Source organism: Ambystoma mexicanum, chromosome 10, assembly GCF_040938575.1.
Source record: "Ambystoma mexicanum isolate Mex_15411 chromosome 10, UKY_AmexF1_1, whole genome shotgun sequence".
Lineage (NCBI taxonomy): Eukaryota > Metazoa > Chordata > Amphibia > Caudata > Ambystomatidae > Ambystoma > Ambystoma mexicanum.
The window spans coordinates 1092839660-1092862475 of record NC_090932.1 but is presented as its reverse complement, the minus strand read 5'-3'; the positions used below and the strand labels follow the sequence as shown (position 1 = coordinate 1092862475).

Sequence of the window (22816 nt, the reverse complement as noted above, 5' to 3'; positions counted from 1 at the left end):
ACAAGTAAGGCGCCCAACCCCGACTAATGAACGCAATCGACTACCTCCCGACTACTTCACATGCAACTATGTACATTTTGTTTTTTCCTTAAACTTCTTGTAATATATGTACTCTGTAAACATTCTATGCACAACTACACATTTTAACTGCACTTACCACACATGCGAACATTGTAATTAACATGCCCTTTGACCACTGTATTCCTGCAACAAGAGTAACTACTGTAACCTTGTCTGTAAGAAAGCGTACAGATGCCTTTGGGCTTGGCACGCAATATAAGCAACAAAAATAAATAGTTATATTCAAATATGAAATGCATTACTCACCGTAATAGCATTTCTGATGATTGTATCAGCTTAGATTTGCATACTGTGCATATAGTCAGACATCTAGTGGTAATCGCAGCGTATTGCATCTTTCTTTTGAAGATCGAAAGGGGACATCGACATGGGCGTGACTGTAACACTATCCTTAACGGGACGTGTAGTGTACCCAAAATCCCTCATGCGTTGGAGGTCCCTGCGATTGTGTTTTTTCTGCCATGAGGGGGCCTTATAGTCAGCATGAGGGAGTATAGAAGAGAGAAGGTGTAAGATTTCCATGTTCCTTCTACTCCATGAGGGGAGGAAGGGTGGGCGCATGTGAATCTAAGCAGATACAATCATCAGAAATGCTATTACGGTGAGCAACGCATGTCTTCTGATGCTTGTTAATTTGCTTAGAATCACATGCTGTGCATAAACTAGCGAGCAGTACCCATAGATGGTGGTGGGATGTGTGAAGAAACAGTAGCAAAGAGATGTCTTAGCACCGCTTGTCCCACCTGAGAATCAGACCTAGAGTCTTTAGCTAGGCAATCGCGTTGTGTAAAGGTGTGTACAGAACTCCAGGTTGCTGCTTCACAAATGGACTCAAGAGGAACGTTTGCAATAAATGCTATGCTAGCCCCTGTGCCCCGAAAAGAGTGTGCTCTAGGCGTGAAGGGCAGATCTCTCTTGGCAAGAGTGCAGCACAGTGTGATGTAGTTTACGATCCACTTTGAAATAGCTGATTTAGATACAGGGTCCCCTTCTCTACCAGCTGCCACTGAAACGAAAAACTGGTTTGTTTTTCTTAGTTGTTTTGTCTTTTCCAGATAATAGATACCGCTCTCCTAACATCTAGTGTGCGGAGGGTCCTTTCTGCCACGTTAGTGGGGTTCTGGAAAAAGGTGGGTAGTTCTGTGGACTTGCTTGCATGGAACTTTTAAATAAATGTAGGCGCAAACCGTGTGTGTTTGCGCAGAACCACCTTATTTATCTTTGTGAATCATGACAAATGGGTTCTGAACTGAAAGGGCCTGCAATTCACTAACTCTCCGTATAGAGATGATCACCACCAGGAAGGCAGTCTTTTAGGCAACTGCTTTAAGAATAGCCTTGTGTAACTGGTTCAAAGGGATTCCCCATTAGTCTGCTAAGTACAACGTTCAGGTCCCACCCGGGAGCTGGGTTGGAAATGGGAGGCTTAAGTCTTTTTACCCCCCTCCATACATGCTTTAATTACTGGAATTTTCCACCACGAAACTGTATTCTGGGATGTGGTGTATGCTGAAAGCACAGCTAAGTGGACCTTTAGGGAATTGAAAACCAGGCCTGAATCTAAAAGGTGGGTTAGGTACAGGACAATATGCGTTGGTGTGCATTCGATAGGATTGATGCTTTTGCCATTAGACCAGATGACAAAGCGTTTCGATTTGCTGGAGTAGCAATGCCTGGCGTTGGGTTTCCGTGCTTCCTCGAGTATGTCCATACATCTTTGAGGGAGTTGGAGGTGCCCGAACTCTATGACCTCAGGAGCCAGGAGGCTAAATTGAGAGTATGAGGGCATGGATGTAGTGTCTTCCCCTGGTCTTGCGACAGCATGTTGTACGGGCATGGCAACTTCTTGGGAGGGGAGACTGACATTGCCATGAGATGGGAGAACCAAGGTTGGCAGGCCCACATCGAGGCCGCAAGAATCATCCCGACTGGCTCTTGGTGCATATTGTGCACTATCCTGTTGAGCAGGGGAATCGGCGGTGGGGGGGTGGGAGGGGGAAGCATGGACACATTTCTCAGACCATGTTAGCCAGAGACTGTTCCCCTTGGAGTGGTTCTAAGGGTACCTGGAGGCATAATATGGGCATTGTGCGTTCTCCAGAGTTGCAAACAAGTCGATCTCTGGGAAGCCCCAGTCTGCGAAGACGTGGAGTACAATGTCCTTGTGTGGTTGCCACTCGTGCTCTACAGGTAGGGGGAAGTCTCTGGCGAGTACGTCCGCCAGAAGATTAAGTTCCCTGGAATGAGTTGCGACAGGAGGAATATCCTGTGTTTGAGAGCCCATATCCATATGTTCTGGGACAGTTTGGACATTTGTAGAAAGTGAGAGCCCCCTTGTTTGTTTAGGGAATACAAGCCCATAATACTGTCCGTGAGGACTAGAACCGTCTTCCCCTGGAGGTTAGTTTGGAAAGCCTTCAGGGTCTTGAATACTGCTAGCAGTTCCAACAAGTTTATGTGGTTGGATGCTACTGCTGGGGACCACACGCCATGCGCCATCTGAGGAAGAAGGTGAGCACATCCCCCTGCCCCCACCCTGTCAGAGATGAGTCTGTGGTGAGAGTGGCTTCTACTGCAGGGGTGGTGAAGGTTTTCCCTTGCAGGAGGTTTTCCCTTGATCACCACTGCAGAGACTGAACGAGGGCTGCCGAGACAACCACTAGATCGTCAAATTGTCTGCTGGCCTGACACAATTGGCTCGAGAGTCACTCTTGCATGGGGCGCATGCGCAGATGTGCGTGTGGGACTAGGTCGATGCAGGATGCCATCATCCCCAATAGTCGCATGGCTTTGCGTATGGTCACCTCGTGACTGACTACATAGTGAGGGATCTGGAGCAGCAGGTATAGAACCCTCTCATTGGAGGGAAAGGCAAGGCCGTCTTTGGTCCAAATTAGAGCCCCCAGAAACGGTTAGGGATTGACTGCCTGGGCAGGTGAGCAGCTACTACAGCCAGTACCTTTGTGAACACCCTTGGAGATAATGCAATGCCAAATGGGAAGAACCTTGAATTGATAGTGGGTGTCCTCCATCATGAACCTTAGGTACTTTCCGTGCGCTGGCAACATTGAAATATGAAAGTATGCATCTTTCATATCCAACGTGCCCATGTAATCCCCATGCAGCAACAGCGAAATTACCTCCTGCAATGTTGTCATTCGGAATTTTTGCGGTTTGACATACTTGTTTGCTGGGCCCAAGTCTAATACAGGGCGCATGGTGAGATCCTTTTTTTTTCGGAACAAGGAAGTACACTGAATAAATACCCTTGTTTACCTGTTGAATGGGGACGACTTCTACGGCGCCCTTTTCCAGAAGGATCTGCATCTCTTCTAGTAGGATTTTCAGGTGTGCTGGTGATAGGCATCTGCTCTTCGGTGGGTGGTATTGAGGTGGTCGTTAGAACTCGATGCAGTAACCGTGGGTGACAGTCTTTAACACCCACTGGTCTGATGTGATCCCCTCCCAAGCATGAATGACAGACGTCTCCTGACCGGGGAGGCATAGGAAGGGACCCGAACCGGTGAGTTACTTTGCAGTGGAGGCAGAGCCTCTTGGAGTAGAGTTCCTGCCTCTACCCTTGCCTCTGCATTGACCTCTCTGCTGGTATTGGCAGTTTGCAGATGAGCCTTGGCCGGAGGACTATGTGGTACTTCCAGAGCCATATTGACCATAGGGAGACCCTGAGAAAGATGGACCACGAAAGGAACAGCGAGAATTCGAGCCTCCTTGCTGGTTTAAGTGTTTGGCCGTGATTTGGCTGAGAGACTTCAGCATCTCATACTCTTTCTTAGCAGTCTCCAGGGCGTCATCGACAGCCTTGCCAAATAAGTTGGAGTCTATGACAGGTTTGTTAATCAGAGAGGCCAGAGTCTCTGGTTTGAAGCCCGAGTTCTTCCGCCAGGTGTGCCTCTTAAGAAGAGTCCCCTGGGCTACAGTACGTCCAGCAGTCTCAGCAGCGCCTAGAGTGTTCTTTAATATACTATGGGTCACCTGCCTGCCTTCAGTGACGACCGCCAGCAGGCGTGATTGCGTGGGCACTGGGACCTCTTGAAGGTCTTCCTGGAGCAGGCCCCATTGGACGTCACTGTAACTAGTGAGGAGAGTCGTGTTAGCTATTCGGGTAGAATAGGCTACAGAAGTAGTAATAAGCTTCCCTAGAGCATAACGTTTTTTGCAGTCTTTCCAGGGGGAGCTTCCTCTGTGGATAGTGGAACTCCTGCCCTCTTTCTAGTGGTTGGAACAACCAGGGATTCCGGAGTGGCATGACCTTGTATATACATAGGAACAATTTCTCAACCCGAGGGTTGACTGCCCTTGTGAGCGCGGGTGACAAAGAAGGAGCTAGGTGTTTCTTTATTCAATTGAGTAGCAGAATAGCCTGGCTAGTGGGAGGCTTCTCCTTGAATATTTTCTACAAAGTCGCCATCAAGGGTTGTCTCCTTTGTAGCAATCTCAAAATGATCTGCAGCTCTTTTTAGGATGGCATTAAATAGCATTTGATCTTCCACAGGCAATGACTGTCTTTGCTGAGGTGAAGATGGTGGGTCTAAACAAATAATGTACGAGTCAGGGGTATGTGTGGGTGAAAGACAAGGGCCCTGATCTGCTGGCTGATCCTGCTACCAGTCCTGGCCAGCTGTGTCCTGATCAAAAGGATTGTCCTCGTATGCATCCTCCTGGTCTGAGTAATCAAAGACCTCCTCTTGGTGGAGTTGTGTAGGAATGGGAAGCTTTTGCAGCCTTTGTGGAATGGGGCAGGAGTCTTCCTCCCTAGGTCTCTTTGGAGTAATGTATTTATCAGATAAATCTATAAATTGGGCCATCTTGTCCACATAATTCTCAAATTTCTGCCTGGTCCACAGATGCAGAGGGCTCTGGAGGTGGAAAAGGCTGCTGAGAAGGGGGAGATTTTCCTGACATAGCCTTTGAGAGAGTCTGGGGGGCTTCTGAATACTCTTGACGAGTGGGGGTGCCCTTTGTTGTCCTGCTGCCGAAATAATAGCCGTGAGACGCTCGCATATTTTTGGCAGTTGAAAACTAGGTTTCGACGCGCCTTGCAGCGCCGTTGCATAGACAACTCTACCGAAGCCTTAGGTGCTACCACGTCCTTGGACGGCATGTCAGCGACCATGTGTTGGAGGAAAAGCCCTTCCGAGAAGAAAGGCCTGTCGCATGCCGAGAAGACAGTTGAGGGGAGGGCGCTGAACCGCGAGGTTCGGTAGACAACGTCTAAGATGTCGACGGGCGTTTTGGCGTTACAAGCTTCTTTGACATGTCCATCGAAGAGACCTTAGGGGTTGTGCGTTTAGGCTCAGGTGGTGCGTGTGGGCACCTGTCACTGGGGTGTGAACTCTCCATAACAGAGCCAGTGGCCTGCCTGTCGGTGACGGGCATCTGTGAACCGGAGGGTTCTGCGAAAGGTCTATGGCTTCCAGGTCTGAGCAATGGTTGTTGCTGAAGTCCTCCTCATCCGAAGCGACGGCACCAACAGGGGAACAACTTTCGGCCTGCATTGTGTAGGCTGCCCACTGTTTTGTCTGCCTGTTCTTTAACATCTTGGGACGAAATAGGTTGCAGGACTTACATGAATGCTCGTCGTGGTCACGAGGTAGACACCTATTGCAACGGCGATGGGTGTCCTTCCACGGGAATTTGCTGTTACACGATAGGCAACATTTTAAAGGGCTTCCTCTCCATAGCAGAGGTAGATGGCAACCTGACTAATTAGGGAAAGAGAAGGGAAAAGAAATGCATTCTTGAAAAAAAAGAATAAACCCAGGGCCCCACTCCCTACTGTAAGGGTCTGTCTGGAAGACCGAAGCCACGCGGTCGACAGACGATCAGTGCACCAGTCACTGAGCAGTAGTGGATGTCTTTGGTGGCAGGAAGTCCACAAAGCAGTTGTCAAAAAGAAGTAGTCAGTAGACTAGACGACCGTAGGTCGTGGGACAAAGTAACAATATAAACTCGTGCAACCTCTGCATAAGGCGACTAACTAGTTGGGCGGAAAAAAACAATATGAGGGACCTCGACGAGTGAGGGATTTTGGGTACACTACACGTCACATTAGGGATAGTGTTACAGTCACGCTCATGTCGACGTTCCCTTTCGATCTTCGAAAGAAAGATGCAATACTCTGCAATTACCACTAGATGTCGGACTGTATGCACAGCATGTGATTCTTAGAAAGATTAACAAGTATCAGAAATGTATTTATATATACACAAAAGGCACACCAGCAAATCTAAAAGGCAGCAACTAACAATAACTTTCAATAGGAATAGGGTGAAGTTATTACAGGAACAATAATGCAGCCAATAACTTATTCTATGCTTCACATATACAGCACACAGAGTGACGTCAGTTAAGGTCAGCACCAGCACTTACATGTATCACTGTTGCAAAATTGAGTTGGAGGGAAAGTAGGCAGAACACAGCTAACAACTGTTAATAACAAGTACACTCTCCCAGTTAAAGCCTATGAGGACCCAGCATTGCCAAAGCCAATAGGATCAAGAAAATTGACCTTTGGGAAAGCACTACGGCCATAGTCAAATGGATAGCTCCAGTTCTGATGAAGATCTTCATAGGAAAAGTTAGGTAACCAGTCAGTGGTTCGTGAAGAAAACACAGGAGTTCAAGGGGAGTCTTGCTGAGAACACACAGGCTGTTAGCCCTGCATAGAGGAGCTGAGGACAACTCTTAAGAAAATAGCACTTCCTAAGCCAGGAAGCACCAAAAATGGCACCAGGTAATTAAAACCGAAGGCCCACAGTACCTTGAAAATGAAGAAGAAATTGTAGCGGGCTTCCTTCTAGGTGCAACGTTGCAGACCACGATTACGGCTCCTTGGTCGTGGTGACGAAAAGGGGGACCTCTGGTGGGCTTCTGTAGCAGCACACAGGAGAACGGGTCAGCAGCAATGGATTCAGCTCACTTCAGATCCTCTTTGTGGTTTTGGTGCTTTTCTCAGCCCCAAGAGGAAACCAGTATTGCCTGTTGAATTCTCTTCGATTACTCGGCCCTGAACTCTCGTGAGGGGTCTTTTGGTGAAGAATTCCTGCCTCTGGAGGCCCACACTGATGCCTGCAAAGTTTCAGCCGGATTAGATCTTCGGAAGACTATGCACTCGATAATGGTCCAGGTACCCGGGGTATTGGTGTTCTGCAGCCCGGGAAAGTCAAAGGACATTGGGGGGGATGGCACAAAACGAAGAAGGTTGTGAGGCTAGTTGGTCCCACCAGCCTAAGGGAGGAAGTTTCCTTGGCAGATCTTCCCCATTGATTTGAAAACTGGGTCAGCACAGCGGTCTTCACTTGTGCTTCTGCGATCCTGGACAGTGCTGCTGGCATCTCTGCTGGTCTTCTGCTTTGGGTGTCTTGCTCCAGTGGTCCACTCTCTGGTGGTCCCAAAATCCTCACCTTCTATGCTGGAGCCCATTCATTCACACTTCTAGAGCTGTCAATCACCTGGGGGTTTGCTGTCCCGCAGGACAGCCAGCTGCCCAGTTAGAACTGGTTTCAGCCAGGCATACCTACAGACAAAGGACAGTGAAGTTTCAGGCCCCTCCCTCACTTCCTGCCTGCCCAGACACTGGAGTCTGGGAGGGCTTCAGGGCTGAAGCCCGCCAAAGGCAAAACTCTCAAAGGACTCAAATCTATTCTAGATGATAAATGAAAAACCCTAAAGGAACTGACAAAAATGGCAAAAAAAGAAAACTAGGGCCATTTTGAGAAAATGGTCACCCATGGGCACTGTACTGCAGCTGAGAAATTATCCTGTTAGCAACCTGCACAACTGCCACCGGCCATTAAGTTAGTCAGTGTAACAAAAAGTTACATGAGGAGTGGGAGAAGGAGTTAGAAGGTAACCTCCCAGCACCTCAGATAAGGTGGTGTGTGTGCTGGACCTGCAAAGGAAAAGGTATGCAAGATAAAAGTTATCTTACTATTCTTGGGAACTGTAGTTCTCACAAGAAAATGTATTTAAACATAAGGAGATGTCCAAGGGACTCCTCAGTGACACTGCACAGAGGGTGCCGGGTGGCACAAAGAAAGCAAAAAGCAGATGCCTGTATTAAACATGGGTCTCATTTGTTTGCCGGTACAGTAACAATGGTACCGGTAAGCTTGCCGGTACCGTTGTTACAGTACCGGAAAACTACGAGTTCTGCTTGTGGGTGCCTTTTCGCCTGCCAGGTCTGACCTGGCGGGGGCAGACTGGCACCCGCGAGCAGAGCACGTCGATGCACCAGCACCATTCTGAAATGTGCCGGTGCATCCGGCCTCCCCATTCCCAATGGGCTCAATGAGAATGGGGGGCATTTTTTACTGTTGCCCGGGAATGGCCAATTACCGGGTCTGGTGGGCCGTGATGCTCATTCCCGGGCGCTGGAAAAATTCGCAAATTCGGCAGCAGCCTGCCAATTTTACTGGCAAGGCTACAGCCGAACTTCTAATGAGGCCCATGGAGTTTACCAGACTCCATAAAACAGTGGAAATAAAAATACCAGTCACAGAAAAAGAATGAGCGAGTGGTAAAACGATTCAAATAAAAAAAAAGTCCAGAGTCCAGCAAATGTGTGGGTGTCTTTGAGGTTACAGGTAATTAGCACAGAAACTGAAGATTTTCCCTAACAGTACACGAGGAACTGGTTCTGCAAATGTAATATACGTTTGTACTACAGAGGGCCGTGCTGTATCTAGTGTGGATAAACTGATCATTTCAATTTCCAGAGACAACATTTGGGCATCTTTTACAAGCACTAAATAAAAAAAATGTGGCTTGATGCACTTGCTCATAGACTAATTCACAATGCTAATTGAGCATAGGTTTACCACAAATTGAAATTCAGATCCTTGAGCTGATGTAGGTCATGTTTAGGCCATGAACCGTGGTTGGCTTGACAGTGAGGGATCTCTAAAAGGAACATATTTATGGTTATAAATGCTACATTTACTAAACAGGCAACCACACAATGTCCAGTTTTAACCTAGCAAGTTCAATAATATATACACAAGATTTCTAGTCTGCCAAGGGAATGATTATACACCCACACTTACCGTCAAACTGGTAATGAAGCGTTTGATGGATTCGCTCTGTCACACTCGCCAGCCAGTCTTGAAAGGTTAAAACCACCTGAGATTCGTCCATTGCCTGGATGCACACTAAAAGTAAGAGTAACCTTCCAAATAACTTTATGAACAAAGAACGATGCTTTAACAAGGTACAACACAAATGTAGATAGGCAGAAAGGGATTTAGTTTACAAGGGGATATGCAATTTAGGACAGAATAACTACTAAGAGGAGTTCCCGTATTTAAGGAAAAGCATTTCTGCAAGGAGGTATCATATGTTCTCTTGTCGACTTAAACATTGTTCAGGAAACCATTTGAATGGCAACATGGTAAACTTCAACGCAGTCCACATGCATAGAAATGCCCACAGCTATTAGATTATGCTTATTGGAGCCGTTTCTGGATCATCAGATTCCAAAAGAACTTCTTGATATTTTCTACATAGGCACACAACTTACTTCTGGAAATCACTTATGCAGGTGAAATGTAGCCAAGGAGTTTTCGGGAAGGGGGCAATGTTGCAACTGGTGAAAGTGTGTAGTAGAATGTGGAGTTTGAATTGGCTTTATATTCCCGTTAGGATTGGCCATTGGCAAATAATGCTTGCTGAAATTAAGTCGTTTAATGGATGATTGTGTTGAACTTGGCATTTCACAGTACTTTTACTACTTTGCCCGATTCAAAGGCACGCAGCGAGTAGATGCTCGCTTTTAAGAAAGGGGAAGCATTGTGGTGGCATTGTGGTGGGGAGAGTCACATATAGGCCACAAGAGTCCAAACTTAGATCGTGAACCAGAAGGGAAATCGAATATTAAAAGGGAAATTGCCCCTCCACAAGGTAACACCAGGCCCAGTCTGGTGAGGTTACAAATTTTAAAGTGAAAAGAGCAGTCATCAAAAGATCACAAGTAAGAGAAAAAAGGGTAAACTAAAGAAACCCATTCCCCATATGGAGACGCAGGTTTTATGGTAAGATGGTCAACAACCTTATTCATGTGTTAAAAGAAATGAGAGACAAAATATTGGCAAGCCAGTCCAACTCTATATGCTTTTGCAACCAGCATGATGATTAGACATGGACTACACAATGTGGGACGTGAACAGTAAAACACTTTTTGTTAACAAAACCGTGCCCTTATGTCTCTATTACCATTTCCTCAAAGATCTCAAAGTGCAGTTTTCCCATCCTATTTCTGCAAAATCTTCTGATTATTGAAACAGCCTTGATTGCACTGTCGAAAAACGGGGGGTTGGGTCAACAACCCAAGCAGGGAGAATATTATAAAATCACTCCGGATTCCACACAACAAAATGAAATGTAACATTTTACCCATTAATGTCTACCCAGATGGGGTGGTGAAAACCTGGGGATCAAAATGTCTGAAACGCTAGACTCGAGTCAAGCCAACAAATTCACTGAAAGAGGTTGTTTGTGTTCACTGAGTTGGAGCGGAACGTTGCATTGCACAGGATCGCCTTTAAATGCACAATAGAAAATCATGTGTTCTGCCCAGACTTCTGTGAGAATAATGGTGGGGCGGCATGCCCTCATATTATGCAAATGTGCCTTTTTGCAGAAGTAGGTCCTCCCACCTCTACTACAGATTATTAGCCACTATAACCGCGAATGTGTCCCATTACTGAAGCAAAGAATATGCTAAACCACTACCACAAAGTACCCACCATTGCAGAAAATGGCCAGTATTCTAGCATATACTGTGCGTGTCATTGTACTAAACAATTCCACCTTCAATGTCCTAGACAAAACCACCATTTTACAACAGAACAGCACCATAACTTGACTAGCCAACATTATCATCACAGCACTTCCCCTTTTACCACAGACCTTTTCCAGTCTTTGGCACGCAGTACGCTCTCAATTTAGGACATAACTGTATTACAGAATGTTAAGGCAGAATTAAATTTTTAGGGGGTACTGCTCCAAAACATTCTCCACCACCTTTGGTTTCTAGGATTCTGGCTTGTTTTCCACCACAGTTCAGTCTACTAAGTCCCCCTGGTACTGCAACCCGTTTTAGTATATAGTCCTATTGTAGCCTTAACAGGGCTTCATTTTGGCCCTACATTTTGTCTCCGGAGGATAGCTCAGGGGCAACACGCTCATCTTCGAAGCAAGACGATGCGGAGCAATGCAGATTTGATCCCCGGGTCCGTGCTTAGAACCCTCTGGATATTAAGCGCGTTATAAATGGCCCATTACAATAACATTTGTTCTAGAGAGCAGGCTGGTGGCAGTTGCAACTTAAATGTTGGCTACATTAGAGATGTAGTCAATTTTACTGCATTAATAGTGCAGTGTAAATTCTTTGCAACTATTCAGGTGCTAAAGTCCTGCTCTCCGCCATTGTTTTTTTTAACCAATCCTTTGTTTGGGGAAACCAGGAGGCAGCCAGAAAATGACAGTTATAAAACATGGTCTCACTCCGAGATCAGCCATTCCTCCTCAGTAGTGGTTAGGACTGGTAAAGATTGGTCCCTAGCCTTAGTTGTACAATGACGCAAACTGTGTGGGTGAAGAGCATTTGGTTGTTTTTAGGGATATCCTGAATGGCTGGCTGCCAAACCCTTTACGTGGCTGCCCTTGTGTAGTTGGAGGGCTGGCTTAGGCCAGCACAAGAGTGAATGTTTATAGCTAGGGGAAGACTAAGGGAAACTCTGACCTTTCCTAAATTTTACTGGGATTTTTACAGGTTTACTTGCCTGATGCTGGAGGAATTTTTTCAATGAAGCTATTGCTTGAGTTTTATGACCAGGTTTGGCCACAGTGGATGGGGGGGGTTCTGTGGCATCTTCCTTAAGATCTGGTTTCCTTTTTGGCTGCTGAAACGTCTTTCCCAAGTGTCCTCATCCTCCCCATGGTCCTCCTCACTGGATGTCCTGGCTAGGGTAGTTTCTGGGTCGTTTTGCTGTCTTCCCGAATTATCCATTTGGCCTTACACCATGTCATAGGAAGCTGTCATCTAGAAGGGTGGGGCGACACTGCTACCTACCTCTGCTGTTCGTCTGGGCCGCCCTGGGACAACTGCATTGCTGTTTCCTTCATGGTACTATTTTCTGCTGGTTGGCTGCCAAGCCTTGCGCTACGAGCTCTTCTGTATCTATTTGGGGGTGGACCCCAGTCTTCCTGCAGTCTTCCACACTGCGGTTTTCACTCTCGGGTGGTGGGTCACCCTCATGGGAAGGCAGGCAGGCTTTTTTTCTTTTGGTCTGAGTCATCGTTGGTTTGGGGTTCAGTCCTTAGGTAACATGGCACGCAATTCCACCAGAAACAGACTCCGTGGATAGTTTTGCCATCCCTGAGCCATGCTTTTTCCAACTGCCACCACAAATACCTACTTATGGATCTCAGGATGGTGGGTTATTCTAGAAGCCAACTCCCCGGGATCCCCTTGGTCCCTTTATACCGTGCAATGTCACAGACTTCCAATGGGATGAATCCTGCTTTCCTTCCTTTGATCATGGGGCGACTGGATCTCGGACCTTGAACTAGAACACTCTGTGAAAGTCCCCTCTGGCATCCCCTTGGGTAGGTTGCTGCCTTCTCTGCACGGAGGCACTAGAACTCCCTTGACAGACTTTTCCCCATAGCTGCAGCTGTGCCTACAGAATTTGCCCTATTTATTTCTAGGAGTAACCTTTACCCCCTTGCAAAACTCCACCCAGATTTACTTTAAAAGGTACCTACCTCAACTCTGTAATTTTTCCTTGGTCCCTCTAGTGTGCCTGAGGTTTCTTACAAAAGACTGAAATTGTGGCATCTATTCCTGATTTTGAATATATTTTTAAAGGGACACCGTCTATGGAAATGTCTTGCTATTACATTTAATTTTTGGTTACTTTTAAATCATTGTATGTAACCTTACCTAATCCTACATTTTGGTGGTCCGCTGTGCTTGACTGCATTAACCCATTGTTCTCAATGTAGGTGCTATATGAATGTATGGTGTGCATTTGTAACAATTATGTACTAGAGGTATAGTAATTAGTGACTTTTGTGTGGCATTTTGGGCCCTGAAAATAACACTGAATATATTATTTTATTCTGTGAGTTGGGGGTCAACTGATCAGTACTATTTTTGATTCGGGTACCACAGAACTAGAAAAAGACTAACAGTTCTGGTGAAAATGTGTGTAATTATGCGTGTATTTGCACTAGTAACTTCACATAAGTACACTATTCGGCTGGTGAGGGGCTTACCCACCTGTTCACTAGAATACACGAAGGATACACATGCCATTGATGGATTAGCACGAAGATAAGCACGGTGTAATCTGCTACTGTTTGCCCAAACTACACTCAATTCAAATACTGGGACTCTTTTCAGCGCAAGGAGACGGACACAAACCACAATTACAATGCACAATTCCATGTTGTTGGTATTTCCCAGACCCATTTTGTGGGTACCCTAAACATTTGCTTTCCCATGTTTCGTGAATTTACTTGTGCGGTCAGAGGAACTTCTAATGAAGCCCACTGCCACTTCAACTGTTTTGCCATATGCTGCCATGGCAGCCCACATGGCTAGCAGGGAAGGGATGCTTTTTATGCACCCCATTTTGATTCCAAAGGGATCACAAATGTTCCAGAAGGATAGAGTTCCTTGTTCCAGAGGGTGGTTCCCTTCCCCAGGATTTCTCTTCACTATGTTGTAGAGTCACAGGTATCAGTTCATGGAGTTTTTTTCTTGTTCAACAACACAACTTGTACACAAAACAACTTGGTTCTTTGTCTTTATCTTGTTAGGATACCAGGTGTACTCTCCTGCCATGTTTTCACTCCTCTTTTTCCGATAATCACAGCCTTTTGCTAGTCCCGACATACATCTTTCCGAGGACCTCTTTAGGTGATGCATTTCCTATACACTGTTCAGCTTGTCCTTGCTGGTGTGCTTCCCTACCAGGGCTTTCTTATATGAACACACTTGCAACTGCCTGGTGTGCTCTCCGGCCAAGGCTTTTCTCATGTGGCCTCTGCACACACTTCCAAACTTGATATTCTCTTAGGTTTCCTTTAGCTGATATTGTATCTGCAGGATATTAAAAAAAGACACCCTGGCAGGATAGTATATGTGTATTGCATACACTAGTCTCCTACATTTGTTCCGTTCTCCATTTCAAAGAAATGCTCACTTGCTCCTTCTCTTTCATGTGCTTTATTAACAATTATTCAGGTTTGGCATGGCTGCTAATATGCTCAGTGTCCCCGCTTTCCTTGGATGGTCACATTGGCTCTTGCTAGTGTATTCAGTTTCTCCTGCAGCAAGCTGGCAGTGGTTGTTCGGCATTTCCTTTCTTCTTGCTGCCTCTGTTTCTCAGCTTCACTGCCTCTCGCGGTTCTTGCTGGGCTCTTCTGCTTCGTTTTGAGCTTCAGCAAGGTGGAGGCTGCCTCCAAACACCTGCAAATGGCCAGTAGCCCTCTGTTGACATCTAGCGTTCCTACAGCGTGTTCTCACTCGCGGTCAGCTTTTTCCTCAAACTGGTTGGCTCCACAGAACTCTGCAGCCCCACGGTCTTGGTCCATACAGAGAGGAGCAGCTTTCTCCCGCCAGCAGCGCCACTCAGCAGCTTTACCGGTTTAAATTTCCCTGCAGCAGGTATGCGCTTGCAACTACTAGAGCGCAGTTTGGGCTCTTGTCCTTCTTGGATCTGCATTACTCGTCTCATTTTCCTCGCCACTGTATTTCTGTAGTTATTGGAGTGCTTCAAATTAAAAGAGAGATAGGGGTGATGGGTGCACGGTATCACGTATTATCCGCACCAATAATGTTGCCATATATTTGGTAGTTGGGGAAAGGCCACAGGTGACATTAGTGGGGTTAATATTAGGTTTAAATGGTAGCAAGGGTTGAGGGGGTGTCCCCGCTCCCTTAAAATAATTATGGGGATTGCAGGGGTGTCCCCCGCAGGTTCCATGGGTTAATGTCGCCCAAAAAAAGGCGCCATTCTTGTATGGCAATATTTTTGCAGGGATATTAACACATGAAACCGGATGCACCCTCTTTGACCAGTAGGGTGAAGTTTTAGCCGAGCTTTGAAAAGAACAGGCTGGCTTTGATTGGTCAGCAAGTTCAAATGGAGGTGGGCAAGTAGGGAGAAGGAGCAGCAATGAGAGAAGGAATGGGGGGGCGTGGGACACTGAAGTTGAGTGAAAAGGAAGGAGTGGAGTAGCTTTGCAGAATAGGAGAAGGAACTTGTAATGGGAATGGTGCTTCATGGAGAGCCATCCAGCATGGTGTTGGTAGGTAGAAGTGGGTGAGAATCTGGGAAGGTTGTAGAGAATACTGGTAGTGAAGTTGAGGACTTTGTAAAGAGGGAGGAAGGAGAAGAGAGCAAGGCCAAAGAGTAGGCATGAGCAGTAGTCTAGTTTACTAAGCACTAGGGTCGCTATTAGAGCTCAGAGTAAAACATTGATTTACTTTTTTGATGGCTGGTGAGATGTAGGAAAAAGAAAAAGTTTAGTGGAGTCATAAAAGAGGTGGTAGGAAAAACAAAAGGCTGGGATTATTCCTCCTTTGGCATATATATTGGGGCCGAAGATCAGTAGGTGCAAGGACTGTGCCTTGGCTGAGAGAGAAAGAGTAGGAGAGAGAAGGAGAGAGGGAGAGAGAGAGAGAGATTAGGAGAGGGAGAAGGTGAGAGAGAGAGAGATTAGGAGAGGGAGAAGGTGAGAGAGAGAGAGAGAGAGAGAGATTAGGTGAGAGAGAGAGAGAGAGAGAGAGATTAGGAGAGGGAGAAGGTGAGGGAGAGGGAGAAGGTGAGAGAGAGAGAGGGGGACGGAGGGGGAGGGAGGGAGAGGGAGGGAGAGGGAGGGAGAGGGAGGGAGAGGGAGGGAGAGGGAGGGAGAAAAGAGAAGGAAAAAGAGCGAGAGAGAGAAAGAGTGAGAGAAAGAGCGAGAGTAAGAGAAAGAGGGAGAGAGGGTGACAGAGAAAGAGAAAGGGGGGAGAGAGAAAGAGGGGGAGGGGGGAAAGAGAAAGAGAAAGAGGGGGAGAGGGAGGGGGAAGAGAGAAAGAGGGGGAGGGGGAAGAGAGAAAGAGGGGCAGGGGGAGAGAGACAGAGAAGGAGAGAGGTAAAGAGGGAGAGAAAGAAGGTTTTCGAAATTCCAGAAGATTTTGAAAGGAGCAACCTTCCAGGTAGGAGGCTATCCAGGCTAGAGCAGGTTTGCAAAACCCAAGGTCCCTGAGAGAGAGAGTGGAGTGGTTGACAGTGTGGAAAGCAACAGAGGGGTCAAAAAGTATGAATTTTGAAAAGAGAGTTTGGAGTGGTGAGTATCAGAACTTTGGAAACATGCATGACTGCAGTCTTGGTGGAAGGCTTACTACAGAAGCCAGATTGGAGTGGAGATGAAAGTTTACTGGGATGATTGTGTAGAGAAGAGATGAGGTTTTGCTGCAATCTATTTTAGAGTGGAAGGTAGCAAACGATTTTTGTAGGCTAGGAGTGGAGTGGGAGTCTGGGATTTGCGCCTGCATCACAGGTGACAGTTTATGTTTTTTAAGGGTCTGGAACTCAGAGGTGATCTACGGCGGAGGATGGGGGTGTGAATGTGCATGCAGGATAGTGTTGGTCAAAAGTAAACAGTGAAAGTCAGAAAAAAGCACAGCCAATGGAAGGGCCATGAATAGAGGAGGGACTGGTTATTTTGTTTCTAGCCAATAGGAGTGTATTGAAACTATTTAATAAGGTATCAGAAGTCTATTATCTGACGCTCGGTGGCCCTTTGCCATTGTTTATCCTCTTCCCGCCCCCCTCTGGGTACTACACTTAAGTATATGGTTTACCTGCGTGTTACATGTTTTACATTAGGATTGTGGGGAATACCATGATAGTTAATTTATTTGCCTTTGTGGGTTCTGTTTATGACCAAGTAATGTGTGTTGCCCGTGTCTATGGATCCTTTTTCTCTCCACACACATTATAATCAAGGCCCTTTACTGTTTATTTCTAAACGGTTTACTGTGCGGTGTGTCCTCAACTTAAAGCAGTTATTGGAAACTCTGGTGACTGTTTGTAACTTTGTAATTAAGTGTACATTTTTCAGTATACCGCTGTAGTTTCCCCTTTTGTGCAATTTATTGCACAAAGCTGAACCCATCCGCCAGACTTCTCCCCTTCCTTGAGCGAAGCCAAGACTGCTCTGCCATTGTTACCGAAAGAGTGATTTTAGTCTGCCTTTTGGCGAAACCCTGTCTTAACCATAGGAGAGATGGGTTCACACCGCTCTCCAGAAAGCTTTGGAAAACCTAAGCTAAATAGGTGTCACTAAGAAGAGTTCTAAAGCACAACAAAAAAAGTACACTGTGTGGAAATATACAAAAGGCCATTCTACTTGGGAACCCACATTATTAAATAGAAAATCATCAGAAAACATACTTTGCCTTTTTAAGGTAGGTATAACTGCAGGCTTCTTCGGAGTACTTTTCTTAGGACTGTTGACGGCTTCATGGGTGAGCAGGGAGCTGTCCACTTGGTTACCTGGAAAGGAAACGTGCATGACAATGTTGGCAACTATCTACTTAGTAGCAATTTACTTTATATTGGGTATGCACTTCGCATAGTGTTCTTTGCATGCAGACACTATGCATTCTTAGCTTCCCATGCAAAGGGGCCACACACACACACACACACACACACACACACACACACACACACTGGGGGTGGTTCATGGACACAGTGTGGTTACCTTTTTGTACAAACACCGAGGAATTGTACAGGACAATGGAATAGGATGTAGCATATACCTGGCACACTAGTGTACTGCACAGTTCCCATTCCCCTCCCACCTGGTTTGCAAAATTGATGCATCACACACCATAGATATCATTCGTTTTCTTCTTCTTTGCTTTGGAAATGGTACACTCTCCCTCCTCTGTTGCAGAAGCAGGTAGGCAAACAAGCTTTGGGAGCGACGGCTCTTTCAATCCGAGACCTAAAAGAGAGGTCTTGGCACATTAGGGGGCTGTCGTCGTGTTTAAAGAACTAAATATGAAGGAGCACAAGAGCAATTTATTTTCTCTTCTCCAAACACTTCTGAGGCCCTTTATCTTCACACAGGGGACAATTTTGATATACAGTTTAATTCTTGTCCTTCTCCATTATAAGAAATGTGCTTTCATATTCCAGAATGGGATTTTCACCTTTGACCTTCCACCAAATACCTCAATAAAGTATACTTGTGAGCCAAGTCTTTATAAAGTCCAACTGGTGTCGGACTTCATAAGACTTATCTCTTGGTATTAGGGACCCAACTCTTAGGCATGTACTACACAAGTCGGTAGAGTGGCTGAGCAGCCAGGCTTATCTCAGGAGGGAGTTATGTGAGCTGTAGAGGAGTACAATGAAATTGGTTCACACATACTCACTTAAAGTTATATTAAAAGGTATTTATTTATATATAAACATGGCTCACAAGCAAATCTAAAATGCAGCAACTACTAATAACATTCAATGTGAAATAGAATCAATTAATATAAGAAACAATAATGCAGGTGAGCAACGTTATCTGTGCTTTACATATCCAGCACACAGAGTGACGTCAATTAAGGTCAGTATCAGCACTTATATATTTATCACCTTTTGCAAAATTGAGATGGGAGGTCAAATTTCACGGTCAGTCAGAACCCAACCAGCAACTGTAAATAACAAATACACTCTCCCAGAGGGATATATGCAGTCTGTTTCATAGCAATGAAAGTGTTCACAATTAAAAGCTATGAAGGAACCAGCATTGTCAAAGCCAATAGGATCAGAAGATGGACCTTTGGGAAACTAGGACACCAAAGTCAAATGGACAGTTCCAGTTCTGATGGAGCTCTTCAGATAAAGTTATTTAACCAGTCAGTGGTTAGTGACGAAACACAGGAGCTCAAGCCTGCACAAAAAGGAGTTGAGGTCAATTCTCAATTGAACAAAACAGCACTTGCCAAGCCAGGAAGCACCGAAAATGCCAACAACCTAAGCCTCACAATACCTTGAAAGCAAAGATGAAATTGTAGCTGGCTTCCTTCTAATTGCAAAGTTGCAGACCCCGATTCCTGCTCCTTGGTCGTGGTCTACGAAAGGGGGGACCTCTGGAAGGCTTCTGTGGCAGCACTCTGGAGAGGGGGTCGGCAGCAATGGATTCAGCCTACTCCAGCGGCTCTTTGTGGCTTTGGCACCTTTTTCTTAGCGCCAAGAAGAAACGATATCGCTGGTTGGATCGTCTTAGATTACTCTGTCCAGAACTCTGGTGAGGGGACTTTTGGTGAAAAATTCCTGCTTCTGGAGCTCCACAAAGATGACTGAAAAATGTCAGCCGGATTCGATCTTCGGAAGACTATGCAATCGATAATGGTCCCGGTACCCCGGGTATTGGGATTCTGAAGCTCAGGAAAGTTGTAGCAAGTCGGGGATGGCCCAAAATGAAGACGGTCTTCAGGCTAGTTGGTCCCATCAGCCTAAGGGAGGAAGTCGTCCTTGGCGGGTCTTCCCTGTCGATGTGAAAACAGGGTTAGCACAGCTGCAAGGCTTCACCAGTAAGGTACTGCCGGCGTCTCTGCCAGTCTTCTGCTTTGGATTTCTTGTTCCAGTGGTTGACTATCTGTAGTCCACAAATCCTCGCCACAAATCCTCGCCTTTTATGCTGGATCTCAGTCATTCACACACTCAGAGCTGTCAATCACCTGGGGGTTGGCTGTCCTCCAGCACAGCCAGCCACCCAGTTAGAGCTGGTTTCAGCCAGGCATAACTACAGACAAATGACAGTGAAGTTTTGGGCTCCTCCCTCACTTCCTGCCTTCCCAGAAAGACTGGGACCTAGGCGGTCTTCAGGGCTGAAGCCTGCCAAAGGCAAAACTCACAAAGGACTAAAATCTATTCTAAAGAATAGAGGAAAAGCTCAGAAGGAACGGACAATCGAAATAAGAAGACTGGGGCCATTTTGGGTCACCCATGGGTGCTGTACTGCAGCTGAGAAATCAGCCTGCTACTAACCTGCACAAAAAGTAGTAAAAAGTAACCACTGCCACCAGCCATTTACGTTAGTCAGTTGTAACAAAATGTTACATTGAGGAGTGGGAGGAGTTACAATGTAACCCTGGAGCACCCCACATAGGGTGGTGTGTGCTGGACCCACAAAAGAAATGTTAAGTCATCTTACTATTCATGGGAACTGAAGTTTTCACAAAAAATGTCCAAGGGCAAAAAGCAAATACCTGCATTAAACATATGGAGTTTACCAGACTCCATAAAACAGTGAAAATAAAAATCCCAGTCAGAGAAAAAAATAATTTGTGAGTGGTAAAAAGTTCCACTCACTCCGGAGATTAAAGTCAGAAAATTCCACAGTCCAGCGAAAGTGCTGGGGGTCTCAGGTTAAAGGGAATTAGCACAGTAACTGAACATTCTGCCCAACAATGTTCTCCTCTATATCGAAGCAGGTTTAGTAGTGTTGCTTTGTCCACACAAATAGAAATATGGATTTAAGTATTAAATGCCCAGGTACAGCACCTCATGGTGCCTAAGGCTTTTCGCAAGCACAAGCATGGAATTAAAGACGAGCAATTTGGAACAGTACAAAGGGACTACATGAAGGGTTTAAAGCTTTGGCTTTTACAGGGAATTTAAAGGAAGCCAATTTTACAAGATTACAGTAAAACAAATCCAGGTAATTTACTTGGTGGCATAACTTGGTTACATGTGATTTTAACAAATAAAAAATGAAATCACGAATAAGAAAAAATATATATTTCTCGTTATAATCACTGCCTATCCATTTCAATTATAAAACATTTCCAATGTATAGGACTGGTAGGGATTACAGCCTACTAGTTACAAAACCAAGTTTATGTGTAACCAAGACCAGCAGCTGCAAGTTATTAAAAGGGAAATCACTAAAAGTACCAAAAAGCTGGCCGGTGAATGTGTCCTAGTGATTACATAAAGGCAGTGACCAATTACAGTCCAGAAAGTGTTTACATCTAAAATGCAGTCCTTCCGCATCAATTTCATCCACTCCCAAAGAAAAACATTTTTTAGGCTAAGGACACAAACTAAAAAAGGACTTGGCAAGTGTGTTAGGGAGGATTTTAATTTCTGTGCCAATTCCCTTCAACCTTAGAGACCCTCAGTTCTTTTGCTGGACTTTCTTTTTTAAATTTTAACCCTGGAGTGAGACCCTTTTACTCAATCTCTCATGTGTTTTTACCTTATTTGGATTGTGTGTTTTCATTGTTTTTGGAGTCTGACAAACTCCATAGGCATCTTCTTTTTGCATGGTAACACACTGCACCTTCAGTACAGGGACACTGAGAAATCCTTTAGATTTCTCATTTAAATAACTTTTCTTGTGTGAACTACAGTTCCCAAGAACAGTAAAGTGAAATTGACTTCAGTTACCTTTTTTCTTTGTAGATCCAGTCCACACCATTTTATGTGGAGTGCTGGGGGGTGGGGGTTACAGTGTTGTGTAGTCTCACATAGTGTGACTGCATCAATCCTTACCTAACAAAGTAAGTGGGTAATTTGCCAGGTTTTCTTGCTGCTACCATCGTCTGCGGTATACAGCTAACTCGTGAAGCAAAACAGTCATTTTTTTTTGTTCAAAGAGGTACAAGCATTCATGGTAATATGTCAGTTTAAGAAATTATTTCGGAGACAACCGTAATTTTACAGTGACCAAAATATTCTCAACAACTGCACAATGAACCCTTGTTGCTCATTTTATTTGGAACAGCTCGTCAGGATATTTAGTGTAATCATTAAGTGAAAGAAAAACAGCTACTGTTCACTTACTGAAAGACTTGAGCGTCGCAAATGGCTGCATGCAAACATTTCTGCTGAAAAACGTCTCTGCCAAGAAGCTGGAGCAAACCAAATGTGTTTTTTTCTTTCAATTTTAAGTAAAGCAGTGTGCGTACAACACATTTTCTATTTATAGACCAATAAGAGCATAGAGTTCAAAATCGTCCTGAATGTGATCTAAGTTAAAAGGTTAGTCATCTTATTGATCATGTATGGGCATTTCTGATTGAGCTGTGTACTCCCCTCTGTAGCAGCATATACAACTATTTATTTACTGGCTAAACATCGCAAACAGAAAAACTGTAAAAAGGATACATGACACAGAATTAGCTATTTCGTGGAGTAATATCACAAAATCAATGAGTCAGATTCACAAAGAAACCACTGCTTAAGCAAATTGCATTAGAGACACCTCCGCGGATTACACACGCAGGGTGCTTCACAAAGTATCCCAGGAGCAGCATTACACAGATCGCACTTGCAAATGGCCAGATTCGCACAAAAAAATAAAAGGGCATACACCAGGTGCAAGTCCCTGGAATCTTAGATAAAATGGGAAAGTTGCAAGTGAAAAATACGTTTAAACATGTTTTCGTAAAAATGGTGTCAACATGTAGGGAAAGGGAAGTACTTTCGGGGAGGGGGGGGACGGGACTTTTAAAAAGTATGATATAATATGATGTGGAATTTATAACGTGCCTGTACACAAGTGTTTCTAGGCGCGACAAGACAAGGAGGGGGTACCAAAGGGAGGACAAAATAGCAATCTTACTAGGTCGTGTGTCATTCAGATCGCGCAAATGCAGGGAAGAGGGAAGGGGAGAAATGTCAGGGGTGCGGGGAAGGGGGGGTCGGGG

The 22816-nt window shown here is 45.3% G+C and overlaps 1 protein-coding gene across 3 annotated transcripts in view; it reads right to left on the bottom strand.

Annotated features, from left to right (window-relative positions):
- C10H2orf42 (chromosome 10 C2orf42 homolog) overlaps positions 1–22816 on the bottom strand; it is a 324716-nt gene that overhangs the window by 159890 nt on the left and 142010 nt on the right. For 2 of the 3 annotated variants that reach the window (XM_069618917.1, XM_069618916.1), the window contains 3 exons: positions 17992–18108; positions 17553–17654; positions 9147–9251 (listed from right to left, as the gene is read on the bottom strand). In XM_069618917.1, the coding sequence (XP_069475018.1) occupies positions 9147–9251; positions 17553–17654; positions 17992–18108 (324 nt within the window). The remainder of the gene's footprint in view (positions 1–9146; positions 9252–17552; positions 17655–17991; positions 18109–22816) is intronic. The other variant, XM_069618918.1, reaches the window with a different exon arrangement.